This window comes from Haemaphysalis longicornis, unplaced genomic scaffold (genome assembly GCF_048455015.1).
Source record: "Haemaphysalis longicornis isolate Haplotype H1 unplaced genomic scaffold, Haemaphysalis longicornis Haplotype H1 scaffold_3, whole genome shotgun sequence".
Lineage (NCBI taxonomy): Eukaryota > Metazoa > Arthropoda > Arachnida > Ixodida > Ixodidae > Haemaphysalis > Haemaphysalis longicornis.
Window position 1 is genome coordinate 163,281,672 of NW_027526335.1, and position 14,272 is coordinate 163,295,943.

General features: G+C 51.7%; 1 protein-coding gene across 3 annotated transcripts in view; it reads left to right on the top strand.

The window, feature by feature from the left end:
* The first annotated feature begins 11,925 nt into the window (after window positions 1–11,925).
* Window positions 11,926–14,272, top strand: part of LOC144175356 (esterase OVCA2-like) — a 53,707-nt gene continuing 51,360 nt past the window's right edge. The window contains exons 1-2 of one of the 3 annotated variants that reach the window (XM_077704435.1): window positions 11,926–11,986; window positions 13,094–13,116. In XM_077704435.1, the coding sequence (XP_077560561.1) occupies window positions 11,963–11,986; window positions 13,094–13,116 (47 nt within the window). In that variant the 5' untranslated portion in view covers window positions 11,926–11,962. Of the gene's footprint in view, window positions 11,987–12,055; window positions 12,145–13,093; window positions 13,117–14,272 lie in introns of those variants that run through there. The other 2 variants (XM_077704436.1, XM_077704437.1) reach the window with 2 other exon arrangements.

Sequence of the window (14,272 nt, forward strand, 5' to 3'; positions counted from 1 at the left end):
ACAGATTTTTTTTCGCGCACTCCTCGGAGGGAGAAGAAAAGAGCGTTCAAGTTCCACTCAATGTACGCGTATTTCTTGGGCTCACCTCGAGACAGGAATGTTCCTTAGACGTTCAAAAAATTTGTTTCAGTTCACAGACAATAATCGGGAACCTATAATTAAAAAAAGGGATGCACGGGCATGCTTCAAGGGCTGCCTTTTGGGCCAGTTAACGGAAACTCTAAAAGAAAGCATTGATTCGACCATTAATCTGTGCACACTTCCGAGAAATCATGTTCTCACGAGCAAAATACAGCGAGAAAAAAAAGTGTTGCAACGCAATACCCGCACTATTGACCATTCATTGCTGGATTATAACTACGTACAAAAATAATGCCCAACCGCGTCAATTTCCGAGAACACGAATTGAACGCACCCGTCCTTTCTTTTAATGGCGCTCCAACAGTCTGCTTACTTGGGGGGAGGGGAGGGGAGGCGCTGCAAGCGTATGTTCCGGTGTTCCGGTGCCGTCCAGCCAGTCCGCCGCTTGAGCGGCTCCTGCATGGAGCTGTCAGCCCACGGCCGGCACGGCGCCTTCGAGCTTCCATGAAGAGAAAACACAAGTTTGGTTCATTCAAAAGATTGTCTCGTTAGAATCATACTGACACCACTTTTAACGTAAACTTCGCTCAAATAAGCTACATAATTAGGAAAAACGGGAATGGTCATGCGACCCACCAGCTCATTTCCCGCAACAGAACCTGTGATGTCACATGGGCTAAGCTCTGCGATTGGCGGAGGCTGGCAGAAGCAGACGCAAATTAGGTAGAGCTTACAAACTAGACGAACGAGCGATTTGCGCTTAAATTTAGGGCACATTCTTTACAAAGCAATAGGAATGATGGGACAAACAGTGGAAGTTACGAAAGCACATGTAAACATAGAAGTACTGATGCGTTCTGCTGTTCGTACTGCGCACAGCATGCTTTGGTTTAGCTGCACAGCACTATGGGGCTTGGGGTTGTCTCAGACGACACTGGCCGATTGACGCAAGCAACGGTGTCTTACGTGACCCCATTTGTCGAGCGAGTACTGTTTCAGGGAACGAATATTTTCTCCCAGAACAAAAACAAGCCAGGTTTAAATGCGGGCAAAAACAAACCAAACGCTTGCCACGGTATGGTGGCGCCATCTAGGTTACGGAACGTAAAGAAACGCGGGAACAAACCAACACCGCTGTACAGGGTGGAGACAACCTTTGAACGGTCCCGTGCCGCCGCAATTGGGCCAACGGGCTCAACGCGTTATTCTTTTCGTTTCCCACGAGACCTAGCAACGCGAAACAGACAATATGATTCAAATTTCTTCAGTAAACCGCGTTGCGGCGATAATTTTAGCGCGGTTTTGACACAATGACTTGCTTCGGCGGCGAGCGAGCAACCGAACATGGCGGCGCCAGCGTTACGTGTCTCTACCCTGTACGGCGGATGCGTGAATGAAGGTACTCTAGGCTGCAGAGCTAGCAGAGCGGTCGGTTCCCGTGATGTCACTTGGGACCACGAAAACGCACGATTGAGCGGGAAAATCAAAATTTTAACCTAAATTGTTTAATTTCACAGTGAATAAAGCACCGTTTGTATCCGGACAAGCGCTGGGGGCACTATAAAACACGAAATCTTTCGAATAAAACCAACTTGCATTTTCTCTTCATGGCTCCTTTAAGATACCTATACGAAAGAAAAGGTTTTTACAATGCATCAGCCAGCCCAAGATCGTATGCTCACGGGTGGTTATATAAGTCATTGTGTTAATGTATCCCTGTGAGCAAGTGAGCCGAAACCAAGGTGCAATGTGCGCTCAGGCACATTCCCACTGGCCACGTCGCGCGACGTCGCAAAGCCATGAGCCAGCCGTCGTTTTTCGTCGCTTTGCAAAGGAAGAGCCGATCACTCTCGGACCAAAGTCGCCGGAAACGAAACGTTTTTTTATGTCGGGCATGCCAAACGATGGCGATCCCCCGCCTGGCAAAAGTTGGCCCAGCCCACCGCTGGGCCGGCAAGCAGCATCCCGTGGCATGCACTTCGGTTCTTTGGCCAGTGGCTTTAGTACACACTTACCAATCGATGGGTAGCGTGGGACTCAGTGTAGAGAAACGTGTTTGAATTAAGTAATCTCCATATATAGCTAGACGGATAGCGGGACGGTAGGCTGACTTGCAGCCTTTTCGTACCTCTATCGGCGAGTAGTAAACACCCATAAAGTTTCATTGTACGAAACTCTATGGTAAACACCGTAAAGTTCGAAGATGCTAGAACTTCTGCGTCTGTGAAAAGAAGCAAACTTTGCGGTCTGGGGTACAAGTGTCGTGGTGCGAAAGCAAACGTGTGTATTTCTCCCTGCAATAATATGTAGAAAAGTGTCTGCTTGAGTTGGTTATTTTCAACTCCTCCCACACCGCAATGTTTTTGGCACCATTCCAGGTTAGTAGGGTGCGTTTCAGAGTGATTTATATTTGTTTTTGTCGCGTTCGTGTAACAACTTTCTTTGACTGCAAATGAAGCACCAAGGAAGTCGTACAGGTCGGGTAACAGCACCGCTAAATGCAGTCGCATTATCTCTCGTCGCAAGTGCGAACACCGCCGCCTCATGCGACACGCGTCGCGTGACGTGCCCAAGTTACTGGGTGAGCACACATTGCACCTTCGTTTCGGCTCGCCTGCTCACAAGGATACATTAACACAACGGCTTATATAACCACCCGCGAGCGTACGATCTTGAGCTGGCTGACACGTCATAAGAAACTTCTTTTCTTTCGTATAGGTATCTAAGAAGACTGAAGCTGAGGCTGACAGCTCCGTACACGAGCCGCTCAAGCGCCGGACCGGTTGGATGGCACAAGAGTATGCACTTGCAGCGCCGTTGGACGGCACTGCAAGTCCTATATAGCTAAAGAATTGTAGGACGGCACTCTAGACACTGCGAACTTTAAAACTATGGAACCGCACACCCACTCGCGATAAGATTACAAGGCGGGGGCATGCAGGTTAGATTAAAAGGCAAAGCCGCCAATGCTACTATTTTTCTTTTTCGATGAGCGAAACGCTTGCAATGGCGGCTGCAGACAACGCATGAATTTCAGCTTGGCCTTCCACTGCTCCCTGTGAAAATCGACTGGCATTAAACACCGCGTTTTTACGTCAGACTTTTCGGAGCTCTGAAGCTACGCTTGGCAGCTGTTTCGCCGCAAATATCCGTTTCGGAGCAGGATGGCGCAAGAAAAACAAGAAGCGCGCGTACAGTTGAGCTTGCCTTGTTCGTGAGCAGGTACGGCGTGATGACTTTGGAGGGGTTGAGGAGAGTCACCAAAGGAAACGTTCAATAAAATCGCAAACCGTCCTCGACTTGGGGCCCTAACCAAGCCTCAAACCTGCTGCACGAAACAAAAACAACAAAAAGAAAGCAGATAAGAATCCTGAATTGATGTTCACGCAGTTACTCAGGATAGGCTCCGGAACGATCGCCAGGTGGCGCTGCACTCTCCCCTCCGGGGAGAGTGCGGGGAGACATCGACGAAGGTGGCCTCTTCAGCCTGGGGAGTGTCCACAATCGCATCAAGCTGTCACTCTCATCGCCCCACCAAACACATGTGCGACAGCCTCGAAAACCTGGAAAGCGCTATCTGCCGGCACCTGCATACAGAACAGTTGCCAGCGAATTCGAGTGCAGCCCCATCCACGCAAGGAAGGCAACGTACTCGGAGTTTGTCGATGAGCTCAAGAGAATCATGCGCAAGCATGAGGTTCGCACAGGCTCTCGTGGAGGCCCTCAGCGAAAGCGGTGGTGGGACAGGGAAATCAAAGAGGCCCTTGAAAAGCGGCGTGCGGCGAACCGGGCAGACAGGCATGCAGTGAAAAATCTCACAGCCAGTGAATGCCTCCTAGCCTGGGAAGAGTATCTGCGCTGCAAACGAGCAGTGCAACAGCTGGTCCAATGCAAAATCGCAGAAAACGACCAAAGGCAACTGGAGGAGATCACTGCAGCAGGCCGCAGCAGCACCCGGAAGTTTTGGACCTATGTTTCCTCACTCGACCGCAAATCGCCACTGCCAAAGCTCCGAGATGAAATGACGGGTGACACAGTGCTGGATATACGTCGGCACCTCACATCGCATCTTGAGAGAATCTTTGAACATACACCCAACCAAGGTGACGTCCAACACAACGCCAGCCCGGTAGGAGAGTCGCCAAGTGAACAGGACTCGTACATGGCTGACTGCCAATGGGAAGTGACACCGCTGGCCCTCAAACGTGCTCTTGCTCGCATTGGGGCTCACACGGCAAGCGGACTCGATGGCATCCCTGCGGAACTGGTCAAGTGTCTGGGGGAAGTGGCGCAAGCACACCTTGCAGCAATCCTCACCGGCATAATCCACGGCGACCCCATCCCAGAGGCATGGCTACTGGGAAAAGTGTCATTAATACCAAAGAAAGGCGGTGACAGCAGCCTTCTCAGGGATCACAGGCCACTCACAGTCACCAGCGTACTGTATAGGCTTTTTGCCCAAGTGCTTAAGGCCTGGATGAGCGCGTGGGCGGAGCAAGGTGGTCACCTGACGGAGCTGCAAAATGGATTTAGACGGGGTCGTCGGGTGGAGGACAACCTGTTTGTACTCTCCCAGTGCATAGAAATTGCACGGAAAGAATCCCGCGGCCTGGTGACATACTTTCTCGACGTCACTAAGGCATATGACAATGTCCCACACGGCCGTATGCTGCAGCACATGAGCGAGCTGGCTATGCCATCCAAATGGATTGACCTTCTGCGGCGCTTATACACCAGCAACAAGGCAGTGGCATGCTTCGGAGAGGTCCACACAGAGCCAGTGGCAATACACCGGGGACTGAAGCAGGGGTGCCCGCTCTCCCCGCTGCTATACATGCTGTATGTAGCGGGGCTAGAGAAAGCCCTTATTGCGTCGGGACTTGGTTTCACGCTGCCCTATTCTGAAGATGGACTCCCGCAAATGTGGACACTACCGGGGCTGGTCTTCACCGATGACCTTGTCCTGCTCGCTGGAAGTGTGGGTGAGCTACAGGGACTTGTCACCGCCTCGGCTGAGCATCTGTCAACACTGGGACTGGCCTTCAACACGCGCAAGTCAGCGGTCCTGTGCTTCTCCGACCCAGAGGACAAAGCTCGCATTGTGCTGCTGCCTGGCGGTGAAGAGGTTCCACCGATGCACAGCTATTGTTACCTTGGCATCACTTTCAACACCACTGGCGACAAGTATGCTACACACGAGGCTTTACTGAAAGAAAAGTCGAGACGCGCCAGCTGTATCCTGCGCAGACGGTGCTTATGGGGGTGCAACCGATACCTGTTGGTCCGTGACCTGTGGAAGTCGGTGCACGTCCCATGTCTCACCTTTGCGAACGCTGTGGTGTGTGTGTCGGCGCCAACACGGGGGTGGCTCGAGCGTGGTCAGCGAGAGGTGGGCCGCCTTGCCTTGGGCTGCCATGGCCGAGTGGCTGTGGAGGCCATACAGGGTGACTTGGGATGGTCAACGTTTGAGGCTCGCGAGGCCACCAGCAAAATTGCATTCGAAGAGCGACTCCGAGTCATGAACGACGAACGCTGGGCGCGGCGATTGTTCCGCTTCATGGCATTCAAGGGTGTACGCACACAGTGGTGCAACCGCCTCTACAACCTCCGTCGAAAATTCGGCTTCACTACCTACCCGACCGAGGTGGGCCCGCCGCACAAGATCACGGAGAAGGTGCGCTCCAGGGTGAAAGAAGAGGAACGCGCTCACTGGCAGACCGCAATGCACCAAAAGTCTACCCTGGAACTGTACCGCAACCACAGGCAAGATATAGGCCGGATGCGTGTCTACGACAACAGCAGCGGCAGCACACTCCTCTTCGAGGCCCGTGCGGGGGCACTGCGCACGCTGCTGTACTGCCGGCACTACGACAGCACACCAGAGGTTCAAGCAGCAAAGTGCAGGGCATGCGGCGACCACGAGGAAAGCATGGAGCACCTGGTGCTGCACTGCCACAAGCTGCGCCCACCCGCCAGAGTCAACGCCGGCAGGCGCTAGGTTCGAGGACGGCGTCGACAGTGCCATGGACGTACACACGACGAAAGAGCGACTGCAACTCTGGCAGCGATCGGTTCGGCTGGGTGCGGCTGTGGTGACGGTGCAGTGAACGCACGAGTGAACTGCAGTGAACTGCAGTGAATGGTGACAGTGCAGTGGACGTACATACGCATGCAGTGTACCATATGCACAAGACTGCAGGAAAACTGCTACCTTTAGTTTTATCGCTGGTGGGGACGGTGCAATGACTTTAGACATTCAGCCGTTTTTTTTTCTTTTTATATGTATTTTGTTAACTTTTTCACCTGGCTTGGACATTTCGGTGTCCGCCCGATACAAAGGGTTTCTGGCCACAACGATCATCATCATCATCGGGGGAGTACGCCGGGGCGGCCGCCGCTTCGGCACGTGCTTTTTTCGCTGCGCGCGTGCTGCATTTCTCGCGCTAGGAAGAGGGCTGGGTAAAATTTTCTTTCGACTTATGAAAGCATACACATTATAGCACGTGTCCAGCAAGTTCGGTTTACACGTAGAGTAGCTACTGGGTCCACTTTTGCCGGTGCTTGTCTTGTCGTCTGCTAGAGACGCGTCGTCTGCTACGCGCCAGTCGAACGGCCGAGCGCCCCGGCGGTTTCACGGGATAAAAGCTCCATTCGATTCAGACGCGATTCCCTGCAACGCCTGCAACGAGGAAGACGGCGGCGCAAGAGGCGGCCAAGAACATCGCCTTACGAACGGAAGACGGCGAACTCATCCCGCACGTCCCCGGCATCAAGATTCTCGGCATGCACGTGGACGGTGTCCAAACCAACACCACGGCGCTGAGAAACATGATCACGAAAATCGGAATAACGACCCGCTTGGTTAAGCGAGTGTCGTCGAGATACAACGGCATGAACGAGCGAGGGCTCTTGCGCCTTCTGCAGACCTTCGTCGTTAGCCAGGTCGCATACGCAGGAGCCTTCCACCGATGGACGAGATCGGAGGAGGGCAAGATCGACGCAGCCATACGCAAAGCGTACAGGAGCGCCCTGGGACTTCTCCCGGGGACGAAGACGTCGGCCTTGCTGGATCTGGGAGTGCACAATACACTCTCGGAGATCAGCGAGGCCCAACGCATGTCCCAACTGGTGCGGCTGAGCTGCACGAGAACGGGCAGGAGCATCCTCGACATGGCTGGCATCAACCCGCCCAAAGGAGGGGAGAACAGCGACACGAGCGACATAATACCGCTCGGAGACGAGGAGGCGAGGGGAATCATCGTGTTCCCTATGCCGAAGAACGTAGACCCGGAGAGGGACAGGGAAAGGCGCCTAGCAAGGGCGACAGCCCTGGCCAGGATCTACAGACACGACGACGCCGCGGCCCACGTGGACGTGGCGAAGTACCCGACTACAGCGAACGCTTTCACTGTAGCGGTGGTCAGATCGTCCACGGGCGAGCTGATCAACGCCGCGTCGGTGAGGGCGAAGACCCCGGGCCAAGCCGAGGAAGCGGCGATTGGCCTGGCGCTGGCGACACCCGGCGTCAAGACGATCCTGAGCGATTCAAAGACGGCGATCAGGAATTTTGCAAGAAGTACGGTATGGGAAGGAGCGGAACGAATCGTGAGACTCGGACGGGCCTCGCGGGATCCGCGAGCCCACAGCCCCGTAACGACCATCAAGTGGTTTCCGGCTCACATGGGCCGGCTGGAAAACGTCGAAAACCGCAACGACGACGCAGACGCTGCAGCCCGCGAGCTCTCCATGTGCCGGGCCGGCGAAACGCAAGTCACCGCGGATCCTGACGAAGAAGCAACGAGCGCCGTCCTGACGGACTACGGGGATATCCTCAGAAGACATCGGGAGGCGAGGAGGGAGTACCCGAACCCGCATCGAGACCTCTCTCGAGCGGAGACGGTGCTCCTAAGACACCTGCAAGTGAAGTGTGCTTTGACTCCCGCGTGGGCCAGGCACGCGTGTCCCGAACTTTTCGTGAGTGCTGTGTGCAGTGTATGTGACAGTGGACTCGCGACTCTGTGCCACATCACTAGGTGTGGAAGAACTGCTAACACGGGCGATCCCGCACGGGGCGAGGAAGCCGAAGACTGCGTGGCGGGAGCCGGGGTGCCAGGAGACCGGCTCCCGGAGGGACTAGAGCGGTGCATTCGCTCGGACAATTACCACCAGCAAAAGTGGGCGATCCAGCAACTCGAGGAGGCTCTGGCAAGACAGAGGAGAACGGGAGACCACACGCCGGACTCACCGGCAGCGGGACCCAAATACCCCTGTCAAGGCACTCCCCTCCCTCGAGTCCAAGGCCCGGTGTGACAAGAGACTTTATTCGAATCACACTAGAGTCGTAGTGCGAGCCCTGCGTGGCCGCTGACTACATCTTGCCGGATCTATAAATAAAGTTCTTCTCTCTCTCTCTTGCACGGTGCGCTGCACCAAAGCGCTCGATTCGCCGCTGCAGGAATGGTGCCGTGCACCGCGTCGCTCGATTGCTCATGGTGCAGCAGCGTTGCCGCCGCGGTGCAGAGAACCGCTGCACCTGCTACGGAGGAGGTGCAGCGATTCGGTGCCGTGAGCGTTGGGGCGTTGCGGGTTGGCAGGCGGCTACCGGCAGTTGCGGCGACCGCGTGAAAATGTCCGTCGAGCTCGAAGATACGCGGGACGAACTTAGCGTCGCCGCTGATGCGTACGACGCAACCCAGATGGCCGTAAACATCCAGTTGTAGAGGACGACAGGCGATGATGATTAGCAGACGACTATGCCTGCACCTCGCTCGATTGTAAACACGCAGGGGCGCTGCTGACGGTGCAACCGTGTGCACGGCACCGCGGAACCACGCTGCTGCACTGCACCGGCACCACAGAACTTTCCCTGCAACGTTGCCGTGCACCCCTTCTGAATCGAATGGAGCTAAAGAGTGCTCTTGTGGGCGACCCTTGGCTGGTGTAACCACCTCAGTCATCGCGAAACGACTGTGTCTGGTGAACGGCTTTTCAGCGCCCTAAGCAGACGCCCCCCGGCCCGCTCCTCCGCGTCTGGCAAGTGCACGCGCAGCTCGCGCTGTCTCCCGCACCGCCTGAGGCATCCAGCCTCCTACTCACGAATGCGAACAAAGCGACCGCCGCCTGCGCGAGCCACTTAAGCCAGCACGTACAAAGAGCGGCGGGAACACTCCTCACTAGCCCGAAACGAAAAGATGAAACTGAAAGCGAAGCAAACCCCCCATATTGTTGCATGGTCAGCTGCCACGACAGTAAAGAAGAGGATCCATTCGTTAAATTCTGCATATTCCCCGCGAAAGCGCACCAAAAGGGTAGAAGGTAAGCATGGATTACTGCGGTTCGAAAGGTGAAATAAGTTGACACATTTTTGTTTGTATCTGTGTGGTTTCAGTTTACATTACCCGGCTTTGAAAATGCGAACCAGTGTTCTAACGAGTCCTCCCCTCTACACTTTTTTTAATGCATGCTGCCAATGATTGTTTTCCACTATAATAAATGAACTTCGGAGTTGTTTAGCTGGTGCCGTTCGATATCGTCCGTATATAAAACACAATAGGTTGACATTTTGCATGGGTGGAAAAAAAATATATTTTCTAGCGATTTACCTGGCTGTAGTAGCTCTTGTCATTGTGACTTGTGTTCTGGACGGGATTGCTGCGTTGTTCGTTTTTTTTCCCACATTTACAAATACTGGTAATTAAAAGAGTTATACACCAAATTCTGCGTATTAATAGTAATTAAAAGTTATACGCCACAAGCTGTTCTGTTGTTTCCGCGTGCTGTCACGCTAACCCATACTTGTACTCCAAGCGGGTGACAAACATTGCGAACAAAAATTTCTTCAAGGACAAGTAAAATGGAAATGCGGCGCTGTCAGCGCACCCCTTAATTAGCGTGCGCCTTTCAAATGCGTTTTTATAAGATGCAGCTGATTGTTTCAAGAGTAAGAAATAACCTATTAACCATAATCAATCACGTTTATCTTACATTTATTGCAAGCCTCAGTGTTTCCGCAGTCCAGAAAGTCCGGATGTCCGAAGCGCGAGCACGCAAAGGGGGTAACAAACAAGAAAAAAGTACGCTGTGACAAGCTGAACAGCTGTCGCCTTGTAGAAGAAAAGAGCAACCGACGACCACCGAACAACGCGTTTCCCCCCTTAAAATCGTCGGGGCAGTCTGCCGGTCGCGCGGCGGGAAGCAGGCGGCGCGTATGTAGCAGATGACAAGACAAACGTCGACAAAAATGAACTCAGTAACTACTCTACGTTTAAACCGAACTTGCTGGACACGTGCTGACGCGTATGGTTTCATAAGTAAAAAAAAAATTTGCCCAGCCCTCTTCCTAGCGCGAAAAATGCAGCACGCGCGCAGCGGAAAAAGCACGTGCCAAAGCGGCGGCCGCCGTCGCGTACTCCCCCGGAGGGGAGAGGGCAGCGCTTCCCTCGCTCGGCAAACTCCTCACCTAACGAGCAAGAAGAGCGTGCGCGCCGAAGACGCGTTCACCGCTCACCTGCAGAGCTGGGATATATATTAGCACATTAGTTTCCACTCCAAGACGACTGTATGTCTCATTAACTTCACGTTACATGCGCGAAGTATTTTGAAAACAGATGAGTGCCTTGGGTCGGCTTTTTTGGAAGTGTACAAAGCTAATTTGCTTACCTGACATCTTTGGAAAACTTGGCCGAACTGTTTCGACCTGTGTTGCCGCACCACAGAGCTGCGCAGGACTGGTGACGCTCCTTCCTCCGCGGCCCCACGTTTAGAACATGTTTCGAATTCGAATGTATATATAGTGCCGCGACACTTTCAGCTCGCGGAGACGTTCAGGCAACGCGCGCAACCCTTCGCATGCCGCACGATGGAAACGCCGAGGAAAAGGAAAGGGACACGCCGCAGCATTCTGCCGCTAGGATCGCCAAATTTTCGAAACCGAAACTAGCCAAAGTCGCCGACCAGTTCTAGAGCTACAAGTAGAGTGAGAAGTAGTAAACCAAAATTCTGGTTCATACCACTAAATCAAGTTTAGCTTATTGAATGACTGTAGTGTGGGTAAGTTTTGGAAACGCTGCACCGTTGCTGCGGTACAGTGTACACCACAGCTGCGGCCCGTTGCTGCCGTTGCTATGAAAGATGTCACGCTCGTAACGTCACCGATTTCGTGTTTTTGTGCAGACACCTTTACAGATGCCCGCGAGAGTCTTGGTTACACTGGTCACGTTCTACGACAAGGTGAAGCAAGCGGGAGCCAACCACAAAAGGCTCGCTTGTTGCCAGAAGATTACATATACTAGATTCTTTTATCCATACGACAGCAAAAAAACAACAGATGACTGAAATTCGACAATCTATAATGTCAGTGCTCGAACCAGCAAGGCTGTCATGACGTTTGGTATGGTACGGTACGTGCGGCCACTGTAGTACGTCTACGGTACCTACAGTATATATATTCTAGGGACTGTAGTACAGCAATCGTTTCCGCGTACGGCACGCTCACTCGATCTGGCTAATCGCAGCCGTGCGTACACTAGGGTCCCTAGAAATCTTTCTAGAGACAGTAAGAAAGGCTAGACTGCTCTACGCGGTCATCGTCGCCCTGCAGTTTACACATAGCGGGTTTTCTTTCCGCGTTGCATTCGGTAAGAGTGAGGGAGACAGGGCGATGGTCGTGCCTGCGGGAACTTCGGATATCGTAACGTCACGGCGCACTTGCGAAGCGAAGATTTCAGAACTTCAAACACCAGCGTAGGTAAGCCATCACTGGCACAAGCTGGAGCTAAAGCCCTAAAAATGAGAACCGAAACTGAAACTTTGTGTGGCAGCGCCACTTTTCGTCTAGCGTTTGTTGCTATGGCAACCATAATGACGCTGCACAATAACCAACATGGCCGATCCCAACAGGTTGCGGGTGAGTGTGTCGTCACAGAAGCACGTGAATCTCTAGTTTCCGCCAGTTTCATTCTGCTGATATGTATGAAAATCGGTCGTCGCGATGCCAGGGTTAACATATAGGCGTATTTTTGGGGGGCCGCCGCGTCTGTTCCCACTTATCTCGCGCACGCAGGCGTTAGTATTCCCCGAGGCGGTCGCGATGCGGCGAAACCTCCACAGAGGCGGAAGTTTATCATTTTGCTAAATCCTCATTTCCTCCAAATGTCTGTTTCATTGCTTCATCGATGTAATTCTTAACCACCACCCCTCCCCAAGAAAAATAGCTAAGCGGCGAAAATAAGCCATATACCGGTGTGCAGGCAAAAGCTAGCGGAAGCGAACGCCGTGCAAAGTTAGGTGATTGAAAAGGGCCCGTAGAGGAAACGACAGCTGCTCTGCGCGCAATGACACCACACTCGCTGCCGCCCAAACGCTCGACGCGGTGAGCTAGGCTGTCCCGTTCATGATGAAATGTCGTCCCGGTAGTCTTTTTGTTTGTTCGCAACTTTTTCTCGATCGCCGATATATGGCTCGTCGGTATGCATACGTATGCGCCAGATGTGCCTTTTGACGTTCCTTTGAAACTGAGTCATATGTGCTAGTAAGTAACGCCCTCGCAAGCTGCATTGAAAATTGAAAGAATCAGCATGTCAACCTCAACAAAACGGTTTCGCGGTTGCACGAATGTTCAGCACGTGCAGCTCGATTAAGAGATAAATAACCATTGAGCTGAATTACTAGCGTAGAAATAAATGCCAGTGCGGCCAGATTAAATAAAAATCTGGGCACCGAAAACTCACCCCGAAAACAATAATCCTTGGTCATCTTGTACACTGTAATTAGCGCAGTTTGATTGCACCGTGATGTATATATTATATGCAAATGCATCTATCAAGCGTTGACCGAATTTGAAAGAAAAAGACAAACTTGAAGCTTGACCAAGTAAGCATACAACAGAATGAAATGAAAATAAAATCAAGACATGGGTCAAAATCTTTGAACAATTACCTAAAAAAATGCCTTCATAGGTGCTTTACTTGTATCCTGTTTTGAAGCTTCAGTTGTGTGTTTTTTTATTTTTCAGGTTCTTTGCCTACATGGTTATAAGTGAGTAACTACTTTGCGTGAGAAAATGAGTAGTTTTATTGCTGTTTAAGGGGTCATGAAGACAAAATACATGTTTGGTTCATTTGAAATATTACCTAATTAGAATAACACTCACTCCACTTCACAGGATAAGCATGCAACTCACAATCTGCCTTCCCACATTCAACTTGTGACATATTATGGGCCACTTGTTTTGGTTGGCTGAGGCCGACGAACACAACGCAAATTAAGCAGGGGTTATGAGTTTGCAAAAAAAGCAATATGTGCGCGGCATTTTCTGCATATTCATTTTATAGCAGGTAAGAATGGCGGGATAAACAACATAGGCTCTGAATGTATGCATAAAAACACACACTCCTGTTCAGGTATGCAATGAACTACCATCAGCCAATGCTGCGATGATTCCATCATGACACCATTGAACTGGCTCAAGCGACACTGCTACTTACATGAATCAGTACGTCCAGTCATACCCAATGTTTCACGAAATGATTACTTTGAACCATAACAAAATCTGGCATGCACAGGCTTGTTCAGAAGTGTAAACTAAGTGATGAGTGAGCTCTCCAAGCTAAGGGCCTTTAGAAAAACTTACGCTGATGATTTAAATACACTGGGTGGCATCGCTGCACTATCTAGGAAGACCAGCAGTAACCAGGCACATTTTAGCATGTTCTCCTACCAGTTTCACAGTGCCTGTTGTATTTCAGCGATTAAAGACGACATAAAGTTGACGTGCTAGCTCTTTGCTGACTTCACAAAAGACGGACTGCAGGGGGAGGATGGAAGTTTTGGCTTAAATTGTTATCTTTCTCAGTGAACAAAGCATCGTTGGCTGTGAAGTGCTGTATAGGACACCAAAATCTTTTGAATAAAAAACCAAGTTGTATGTTGCCATCATGGCCCCTGTAAAAAGGCTGATGTATCTATTACTTGGGCTAGCTTGTTGTCACTGTCTTGATACTTGGCTGCTGTTACTGCTCCCTCGTACTTCATTTACCGGAGGCAAAGAACAAGCGTATCCCAGTGCACAAATTTTTTTTCCAATATTAGGGCCTCTTGGCAATCTAAAGCAATGCCGGGTTCTCGGTTTTTAGCGTTCATTATTCGCTAAGCTCAGGTGGTGTTTTAGTTCTGTCAGAGACTAGAAATTTAT